Source organism: Strongylocentrotus purpuratus, unplaced genomic scaffold (assembly GCF_000002235.5).
Source record: "Strongylocentrotus purpuratus isolate Spur 01 unplaced genomic scaffold, Spur_5.0 spur5_scaffold_4, whole genome shotgun sequence".
In the NCBI taxonomy this organism is placed as follows: domain Eukaryota; kingdom Metazoa; phylum Echinodermata; class Echinoidea; order Camarodonta; family Strongylocentrotidae; genus Strongylocentrotus; species Strongylocentrotus purpuratus.
In genome coordinates, this window is record NW_022145610.1 from 29,531,367 (window position 1) to 29,542,929 (window position 11,563).

Genomic DNA, 11,563 nt, shown 5'->3' on the forward strand with positions numbered 1-11,563 from the left:
AAAGAACTGTAGAATGAGAATAGACCCAAAAATACAAAACAAACGGTGCACTGGAAAAGGACTTGTTGAAGTTTTAAAACACGATCAATTTGAAAATCATGGTCGTTTTAATCTATCGTATAATTATGCTGATTCGGGATCGTGTAGTTCTTCACCCCCAACATAGCATAGTCCATACGAAGGGGTCCACATTAATTCTAATCGCTTTGCTCTAATTGAAATGTGTTTAATTAGGCTCTTGTCAATTTTTGCGCTGGAGTGTACACAAATAAGGTTAACAATTTAAAAGGAATTTCAACATTCTTGTATCTTACCAAATTTCCCGTCTATATTTACCGCGAGGGTTCGTTATCTTCGCACCTATTTGAGGAAGAAATAGATGGAGGACTGCTTTTATTAACGTTCAAAACTTGAAAGTCTACTGTTTGATTGCAGGGTTGGACGTTCCATTATTCGGGCAACCATCACCTCATCATTATTCGGGCAGCAAAGTGCCCGATTTTTTTTTGTGTAGGGTCTCGATTAAAATATAAAAAAGTAAAGTATAATGGGAACAAAATAAAAAAATTATTAGAAAAAAAATAGGTGAATATTTACATAAGAAGAAAAATAGTAAGAAACAAAAATGTTAGGCCCTAGCTAGAAAGGAATTTTGAAAATAATTTGTAATTTACTTCTAAAAAAAAAAAGTTGTAGTCCTACATGATTTTTTTTATTTCAAAACATTACGATCTTCGATAAATTGACCAACTCTTAACCCTAATATGGATGGCGCCTCACCGCTCGCTGATTTTTTTTCTTTTGAGTCTTGCGCATCTTTTAAAAGATTTTTTTGAAAATCGGACCTACAGTTACAAAGTCACGTGACCTTTTGTTTTTGCATGTCAGCCCGAAAATCGCTAATTTTCGTGATTTGTGTACAAAACATATGGAAATGTCATTTTTCCTAAAAATAGATCAAATATTGGTAATTGGGTCTTGTTTAAAGTTTAGGAGGTTGTTTTGGGAGTCAAAATAGTTGAATTGTAGTTAGAAATATAAACAAATTACAAAAACAATAAAATAAACAATTTAAAAAACAGTGAAATGCATAAGAAATCATCAAAACAAGAGCTAACGTAAGGATTAAGCTGGCTCTTCAAAATTTGTTGTCGTATTATTATTACAAATGGTCTAATAAATATATGTAGTGAAAGAGAATGCTTAAATAGGAATAATATATGATTTATGGGTAAAAATGTGAAAGTATTATAGTATTCTATACACTTCACTTGACATGCGTGTAAATTATCGCGGCGATCGGCCGTTTCACGCCCCCCCCCCCCCCCCCCCCCCGCCGTACTAACACCTCAAATAGCCCGGCCTTTTTAGGGTTAAGACTTTTTTTCGATGTTCTTGTGCTTCATATCACTACGTAACTAAGACGACTCGGAACGAACATGCAAATGTATGATATTTCCCCATTACAAAATTGATAGAAGGCGATAAAGAGAGCGAGGGAGAGAGAGGGGGAGAGGGGGAGAGGGGGAGAGGGAGAGAGGGGAGGGAGAGGGGGAGGGGGGGGGGGGTAAGGAGAAGGAAGGTCTTAAATGCCCATTACGAATAATTACAGATTCTACGCTCTTTGTATATATTTGTTCAGGCACGATGAAACGTTTCCACCTTTTTTTTGGAGGGGGGGGGGGTGGAGGAGGTGGGGTAGAAACTGTGAGAGGTCCCACCTCCAAATCGATTTTAACATGTTTTTAAACTAGGAAAAAAGCTACACTTACTAACTGCATATACCCCCATAACCCGCCGAAACAAGGAAAGCTAATATTCGCTTGATTAAATAATAATATTTCCAAAGAGCAATGATGTTCGTTAACGGAAATATACGTTGCCGTCCTATATGTACATCTTTATTCGTTGTTGTGTTCATCACTTATATATTAGACATGATAAGGTAGAAGGGTGGGATAAAGGTGGAATGTAGAAAAGGAGCACTGCCAAGAATAGCATCCACAGGCCTAAAGGGACCCAATGGGTTTTGAATTACACTTCCCTTGAGCAAGCAAAGAAGAAAATATCCAGAATCTCCATTTACATGAGACAGAACATTCACTTTCTCTACAGTACTTAGGATCTTATAACTTTAACTCTTTATGCGCCACTTAAAAAAAAACCCTGTGCCACATTCTTTTAGGGTCACACATTTCGAGGGAATCTTTATTGACTCTGCTGAATCAAGAGGCTATAACTCTTCACTGGATGATCATGATGAAAAATATTGTGCAGCAAAGTTGTAGACCGGAAAACGTGCTTTTCGATGAACCGTCATTTGTTATATTTTGAATTATCATTTTTATAATAATCATAATTATATAATGTTTAATTTTTCTTATTTACGGCAGTTTTTTATCCCTCTAGAATTTCTTATTTAGCAATGATAAGACATCTTCAAATCGAATCTATTAGAAAGGTGGACTTCTTACCTTTCTTTACATACCTTGCTCAAGTATTCTAACAATTCAGAAGGTTAGTATTTAGGTTGTTGAAGAAAAGAAGTTCAATAGGGAGAGACTTGAAAGTACCCCGCTCAGCCACCCTTGACAATGGGCTAATCTGCCCATTGAAATCCCTATTACCCCAGGTTATTGTCAATGTCCGGTTTAGCGGGGCATGAAAAGGGACGTCGTGGGGATGTTTTTCTTTGTTGTGCCATGATAAGTCAATAAGAAATAAGAGAATGTTATTGATTTTGCCCACTGGTATGAGCATGTAAAAATGGTATAGGCATAATATATTATATGTGATATACATGACATAATCAGCATCTTATTGAAATGTCTCATTATGAATGTTCACCGCATCTGTTCTCTCACCTTCTTTACCCCTCAATAAAATTGATTTCAAGTACATTTATCACAGCCATAGATATACAAAGAAAGAATGAATCAATCTTAAAATATAAACTATATTGCATTGTTTTCCATTTACTTTATTGTGAGAGAGCTTATTATCAGAAATGATTGACGAGTGGAGTATGCAATGAATAAAATATGATGAACGGACGTGAGAGACATTATGAGAGAGAAATAGTGATATGAAATGAAAGGACTTTACTGTGAATAAAGATTATAAGAGAAAGAGATAAAGATGACGGCAAGACAGGATACATATTGATACGAAAATAACAATAATAATGAGATAGAGATGACGGAAAGAAAGAGAGTAAACACTGATAGCATAAGAATGAATAAAGATAATAAGAGAAAGATATAGAGATGACGGCAAGACATAGGGTACATATAGATAGGAAAATGATAATAATAATAAGATAGAGATGACGGAAAGAAAGAGAGTAAACACTGATAGCATAAGAATGAATAAAGATAATAAGAGAAAGATATAGAGATGACGGCAAGACATAGGGTACATATAGATAGGAAAATGATAATAATAAAAAGATAGAGATGACGGAAAGAAAGAGAGTAAACACTGATAGCATAAGAATGAATAAAGATAATAAGAGAAAGATATACAGATGACGGCAAGACATAGGGTACATATAGATAGGAAAATGATAATAATAATAAGATAGAGATGACGGCAAGAAAGAGAGTAAACACTGATAGCATAAGAATGAATAAAGATAATAAGAGAAAGATATAGAGATGACGGCAAGACATAGGGTACATAATTATAGATAGGAAAATGATAATAATAATGAGATAGAGATGACGGCAAGAAAGAGAGTATTACACTCATAGCATAATAATGAATAAAGATAATAAGAAAAAGATATACAGATGACGGCAAGACATAGGGTACATATAGATAGGAAAATGATAATAATAATAAGATAGAGATGACGGAAAGAAAGAGAGTAAACACTGATAGCATAAGAATGAATAAAGATAATAAAAGAAAGATATAAAGATGACGGCAAGACAGGATACATCTTTCTTTCATTAGTTTTATTCATTCTTATTCTATCACTGTCTACTCTCTTTCTTGCTGTCATCTCTAGCTCTTTCATTAATTTTTATTCATTCTTATTCTATCAGTCTACTCTCTTTCTTGCTGTCATCTCTATCTCTTTCTTTCATTATTTTTATTCATTCTTATTCTATCAGTCTACTCTCTTTCTTGCTGTCATCTCTAGCTCTTTCATTAATTTTTATTCATTCTTATTCTATCAGTCTACTCTCAGGGAACACTTTTATCACTAGAGTCTTCGTCACTGCTCGATTCGTCGGAATCAGAGTCCATGCTCCATGCTTCCATAGTAACAAGATCTCGAGCCTCCTCTACACTAAACACACGTTGACGTTTTCCAGCAGGTGCCATCGTAACATCAGTAAAAAAAATCCAAAGAAAACCGCTAAATACACGGTAATTTCGAATGTAACACTATGAAGAAAAACAGTTTACCGGAAAGTGTGCGATGTATACAATGTAAACAATAGTAAACGCAACGCGTGGCTACACACTGCGAGCGGTATTATGAATGTCTAATTGACTCGTATACATCTGTGCAAAAATGCGAAGTTGGCACGCCTACGTCCGTGCAAATCGGCGAACAAAGCAAACAAAGAGTTAAAGTAAGTTCATTAGGAGACGAATGAGCGTAGCGAACGAATTGAAAAGACACCCTCACTCGCTTCTACGGCATTGTAATTAATTTTAATCAAGACTTCATTTACACACACAGACAAATCACAGCCTACTTCAAAATTATGATAATGACATTGAGCATATGCCATGCTCAGCAGAAAGAGAAGCGAGATAAAGCTTTGTGTGTTGTGAGAGGATGGCGATATTGATCGTGTCCTACCCCCTTCAATACAGTAAAACACGGATAAGAAATATTCCAATTCTTGAAATGTGTAAGAAATATTCCAATTATTGAAATGTGTAAGAAATATTCCAATTATTGAAATGTGATTGACATAGTTGCGAAGAACAAGAAATAGATTTATTTGTCGATAAACTGCAATTTTTTTAAAGATGTATTACATGTATAATAATGTTCTTACACGTGCCGGGTAACAAACACGAGTTTAGCTTTCCACCTTTATACTCAAAGCCCCTACCTGCACACTTCCAGGGCCTTGGCATAAAGTGCGTAGTTTTTGGAAATATGCTCGATAACGTAACGCCAAAGTTAGAAACATAAATCGGATTTTGAATAATGAAATTTGGTATTTCCACAAAAAAAAATTGGGGGGGGGGGGAGGAGGAAAGGGGAGTTTGGGGCAAAATAATGAGTGTAATGTTATCATCTTGTCTAGCGAGAGGTACGAGAAAAAACAAATTCCTACCTCCTTTTGTAAAGATTAGCACTTATCACGAATTTTGACTTTGGGGCCTGTTGAGACAGGGTTTATAATGTACACGCAGTACTGCATTACTTGGTTTGCAAGACAGTGTAGTGACCGAATATTTAGAATGTTAATATTTTACATTTTAGAGCCAAACAAGGCATTAGTGTTATATACATCAATGCCATTTCACGTCATTTAACAACATTTCTTTCTGTCTTGAGAAGGTGCTCATTGAAGGGGTCGAAATCGATTATTAGTACTTGAAACAAAGAAAGAAAGAAACAAAAAGTCAGATAATTGCATGTTGAAGCGTTGTATTTTCACAGTAATAAAAGATATTCGTTATACTGCAAGAGGGCGGAAACGATTTAGCCGTCCCCTTAATCATGTTACTGAAAGGCAACATAATGGAAAGAAGGGTGAAACTGCATTTCAGACCTGTTATAACTGAAAGCTTTACTAAACATTATTTATTGTAATTTAGGCGCAAGAAGTATTTCCCCATCCATTGATAAATGGAAGCACCTGCCCACTCTTCCAATGCCTATTCTACACATAATATTTACGGTGCTGAGAAACATTGCATCTTCAAACATTCGATGGAGCGTACCCACGGAGCGAGAACAATTTCATTGTGATATGCTTAATGTTTGCGTACTCTCTTTAAAAAAAAGAGTGAATTTTCACTCTATTTTCACTTTCTTGGGAGTGACGTCCGTGATCACTTGTTTAGGAGTGAAAATCGATTGATTTTAGAGTGCTCTCTAAGAAGAAAAGAATGAATGTTCACTCTATTTTCACTATATTTTCACTCTCCAGAGGAGTGACGTCCGTGATCACTCGATTTTTTTTTAGAGAGTATAGGGTTAACGTGTTAGAACACAATGAACAATTATTATAAGTGTAGGGTATAACAAATACAAACACGTTATCTTCTTTGAGGTGGCCTTTGGTGGGGGTGGGTTGCAGAATCATGTTAATATCATTAAAAATAAATGTATGCAATTTATATTTTTTGATGTACATGCATTTTCTACAACTTCCTCTTATACTTTTTTCTTCATGTTTCTCCTCTCCATTTTCCTGAATTCATATAATATTCTGTTTTCTTATTTTTGCTGCCCAAGCAGTCGTAACTTTAAAAACTATATATGCATGTATTTCAATATTGACAAATTAATTGTAACTGTATTTTATGTTTGAAATATGCAATGAGTGTTTTGTTTGTACACATGATCAATTCAGCCATTGGGCTGCGACACATTTTTTTTCAATAAACCTTGGTTCAATTCAATTCAATTCAATCATTAACCCTTCAATCATCACCACGTGAATAATAACGATTCTGAATTGGTGTATTTTCTTATTTTTATTTTCAGCCCGTTTTATAATAAAGATTACCTACATTGGATCGCGATAATAAAGAGGGATACAGGTGAGTTTGGTAGGTAGGATCATAAAGTGAAGACATATGAAGTTTTATCTTTAAACAATTTTGAATTAATACAAATTGCACTGTTGATACACATAGTATACACCACAAGGCGTTGATTTACACCACCGTATTCGTTAAAAGAATGATTAATTAAATAAATAATGTTACTAGCCAGAATTCTATAACGCATGAATCATTATGTAGGTTGTTTAACTCTGTTTACGTATATGGTGTTTGTGTTATATGCACTGTTATTAAATGTGTAGGTATCTAACAATAATGACACCTGCTACATGATGTTTCATCAGTAATGAATAGGACATAAAAGAAACGAGGAACAACTATTATTCAATTTATATCATAATCAAATTTCTACAAGCAATTTCTTTTTGTTAATCATTATCCACATATTTAAAAAACAGGATAGCTCATTGACAATCGTGTTCAACCATGAAACCCTGTACATAAACATATGACATGATATATGATTAATTCAATTTGTACATATGGTTCAACTATGGATATTTTCTTTTTCTTTGTAACCATGTACATGGATAAATTTGACATTTTATGTTTGTTACCCACTTGAATACATTTTGTAACATTGTGTTATGTTGTTGTTAATAAATTCAAATTATTTATTTAAAAAAAAAAAAGAGGGATCAAGGGGATTATGTCAAAGTCAAGAAATAACGATAAATAGATCGAGAGTAGAGTTAAATAATTATGCTACAGTACATGATTTGACCTTGAAATCAAGTATTTATCTAAGTTTTCTATATTATCCATATTAATTACACACCATTAATTCTGATCACGTTGAATCGTTTACTCTTACAAGCCCCTTTTTCCGTTCATTTTGTAAATTATATACTTTTTCCTTGCTTAGTAAATTGCATGTTAATACTTAGCTCTGCTTGTGTAAGCCTGTGTTAATATGTATAATAGGCCGATGTGATAACACTATTTCCCCATTAATTTGATTATCATACCATCCATTGAAATGCTTGATCAAGATTCATTTTTTTCTATTAGAGTTAATATGCATGCTCATATCATCTCATATCCTCGGTTGGTAACCAATCGAATAATCACGGTGATTTTACAAGATTTGGGATTTTGAGACGATCACTAACTACCGATCTTTAGATTTCCCAATCATGTTTCAACCTTTTTTCCGTTGAAGTTGTAGTATTTAAACAATATCAAAAACAACATCATCAGTCTATAATAACATTTAAAAAAAAAACGTTTTAGCCCTCCATAGGCTAATTTATTGAGTCAAACAAACATTTTTACAATTCAATGAAATTAAGTCGATTATAACATGATTGTCCCGACTAATTTTCCTACCACAAGTATATTACATTTCATTTACATCATCATAGTTTTAAATGTATTACTATCTCATTACTCACTTCATTTACTCCCTATACCGGCTCCTCGTCAGTCTCCTTCCTTTATCACCCTCATTTCTCTCTCCCCCTCCCTACGTTTCTCACTCGATTTTGCCCATTTATTTAAAAATTTAAATATGGCAGGAAATGATATGCCACTGAGAATACTTATAAAAACACATATATATGATGATGATGATGATTCACAGCATTTGTATGGCGCCATTTATCTGTTTCAAAAACATTCAAAGGCGCGAGCTCCTACAATAAAGTTATATAGCATAATTTAAATGTCTGAAGGAAGATGTAAGTTTTGAGTGAAATATTTCAGATTTTCAGATTTTCTCAATTCGTTTGTGTTACCCCCCCCCCCCCCAGGAAGAAAAAAGGATATTATGTGACGTAGGTGTGGTATGTAGATGTCATAAAAATATCATGAGTTTGGACGTTATGGCGAGTTTAACTCACTGAATATGTTTCGATTGAATAGGCCGTATCCCTCTAGATGCTATATTTCGTTACGGAGGCGTCCCCAAAGCGAGAAATAAATTGAAGCAGCCCGCCGGGAGCACTGATATGTACGAAATACCTCAACCTGATGGCTCTCCCTCAGATGACGACCAGTTGCAGTTGCTTGACCTTCTACGTGGATGCCTTTATGAAGGCGACAGAACGTTAGCAGCTAATGATCTGAAGAAGATGTGCACGAATCCACGATGTACGTTGTTCTATGAGAAAACCAAGAAAGAGGTGAAAGAGGCGAAAGAAGCAAATCAGAAGATGTTCACAGAGGTCCAAGAGCAAAATCAGGAATTAAAGAAAGGGAGAGAGGAAGACAGAGAAAGATCTGAGAAAGAGCAGCGCTTATTGGCAGCAGATATGACGAAGAAACTCGAGTCTAAGCAACAGCAAGTTGACACTTTGACAGAAATCGTAGGAGAGAAAGAGCGAAATGAGACGACTCTAACACAACATGTTGAAGAGCTAAAGAAAGGGAGAGAGGAAGACAGAGGAAAAGCTGATAAGGAGAAGCGCTCATTGGCAGCAGAAATGACGAAAAAACTCGAGTCTAAGCAACAACGCGTAGACACTTTGACAGAAATCGTAGGGGAGAAAGAGCAAAATGAGACGACTCTAATACAACAAGTTGAGGAGCTAAAGAAAGGAAAAGAGGAAGACAGAGCAAGATCTGAGAAAGAGAAGCGCTCATTGGCAGCAGATATGACGAAGAAACTCGAGTCTAACCAACACCATATAGACACTTTGACAGAAATCGTAGGGGAGAATGAGCGAAATGAGACGACTCTAACACAACAAGTTGAGGAGCTAAAGAAAGGAAGAGAGGAAGACAGAGAAAGAGCTGAAAAAGAGAAGCGCTCATTGGCATCAGATACGACGAAGAAACTCGAGTCTAAGCAACAGCAAGTAGACATTCTGACAGAAATCGTAGGGGAGAAAGGGCGAAATGAGACGACTTTAAGACAACAAGTTGAAGAGCTAAAGAAAGGAAGAGAGGAAGACAGAGCGCGATTGGACAAGGACAAACGGTCAATAGAATTAAGCTGGAAGAAGGAGCATGACTATAAGGAACATTTGGAGCAACTTGAGCGTGAGACCTGGAAGCTGAGAACCAAAATTCAACTAGAAAGTGAGATACGATCAGCAGAACAGAAGAAGAAAGCAGAGACACATCAATTGAGTTTCATTTCTCGGTTCACTACTGCTGGAAAACAAACTCAGGGTGGTAAGACTTTTTTTCCTTTTTAACTCCTTTTTTAAAAATTATGTTATAGGCCTACTATATAACTCCCATTCCATTTTGGGTTACTTTCTAAAATATTTATAATGTGAGGCTTATCCAATGTGGTCCTAAACCTAAATTGATATATTTCTCGTTTGTTTTAGATGTCATTATGTCAAAAAAAATGACGCCATTCGATTATATTATCCAAGGAAACTAGAGGGATGTAATGTTTGTGCATTATTTACACTTTAGAAGTTAAAAAACCACATAGAGATACAGTCAACGATAAATATCACTCAAAATATTTCTCTTGTTTTTTTTTCTCATTCAAAATGACCTCATTCCTTCATGACAGGCACATCATTAGTTGAGGACAATTCAACCGGAGGACTGGGAATGAGTGATACATTACAAGCAGGGTGAGATGAAATATATTTACTATTTACATGACAATGAAAGCATTATTGATTTTAAAGTGACAAAACTACTATGGAATGAAGTTTTGTGTGTGAAATGAGGGGTGCTAGACTGTCGATAAAAGTTCATAAAGTATGGCAGCACTTATGTTCTATGAATCCAAAATCATGATTAGAAATGTCATGACCACCTGTGATGATGTAGAAGCAGAAGTGACCAAAAGATTAAAATTCATTAACGAAAACATGGGAATCTTAGCTGCATTCCAGTCTATGGTGATTAGAGTTAAAAAGTGAATCCTTTAATGAGTTTATATCAATCATTTTAGCATGTTGAGTATGGTCTCATCTCCAGAAGAACCTATCTTTCCGTTTTATTTATTCACCTCAGTAAAGATTTTAATTACTTTTCAAGTTGATACGTCATACCTACTTTCTTTGACCGCCCCCATGTTTTATTTATTTATTACCGTGTACCATTCTAGAGAGGAACCCCCAGATGATGAGTTTGCAGGCATATTACAGCAGATAGCTGACGATCTTTACGATGAAGCCAAAATCGACAGCCTTGGTGGTCAGCTGGGAATCCTACACGGTGATATACAAAGAGCGCTCATGACCAATGTGAAGTTCAACCGTGTTACCAGTGATGGAACTCGCCATATGCTGAAACAATGGAGAGAAGGTGTGTCCAGGGAAAATGAACGGGTTGAGCTAACGAAGGCGCTGAAAGCTGCCAAGTTGTTCAACCTTGTAGACCTGTATCTCAGCGAAGGTAACGTATATTTTCATTAAGAACAATTGTAGTTTCGTAATAAGGTCCCCATTCAACACTTCAGCAACATGCTGTTATATTTGGTGTACAATACGGCCCATGTGTTTAGAGTCAGATTTATAGTATTTTCTGAAACAAGTTCATTTCCCACATTTACACTGCTGATATTTCGTTTAAATAAATACTATTAAAGGAGAGAAAATAAATAAAAGGAGAGCTTAGGTACTACTTTTAGTAAGCATTTTCCTTATTATAGATGGTAAACATTAAAATTTAAAAATTCCATGCGATAAGTTCTACAAAATTATGATAGTTCTGATTCGATGTGTTTTGAGAAATAAAACAATTATTTGTTTTCTTTCTTGCTGCCGGTCAGGTGGAGCAGGAAAACAGATCGATGCTGAATATGCCAACGTAGACGTCAACGATCAGTAGCTACCTTATAGAAATGAGAACTTTCTATAACAGGACCAGACCAAAGGACATA

General features: G+C 35.3%; 1 protein-coding gene across 1 annotated transcript in view; it reads left to right on the forward strand.

Moving 5' to 3' along the window:
* The window catches only part of LOC115929106 (inner centromere protein-like), a 32,550-nt gene extending 21,447 nt beyond the window's left edge, over positions 1-11,103 (forward strand). The window contains exons 2-4 of the mRNA XM_030997302.1: positions 8,632-9,093; positions 9,436-10,304; positions 10,787-11,103. Coding sequence (XP_030853162.1) covers positions 8,632-9,093; positions 9,436-9,908 — 935 coding nt within the window. The 3' untranslated portion in view covers positions 9,909-10,304; positions 10,787-11,103. The remainder of the gene's footprint in view (positions 1-8,631; positions 9,094-9,435; positions 10,305-10,786) is intronic.
* Positions 11,104-11,563: the final 460 nt, after the last annotated feature.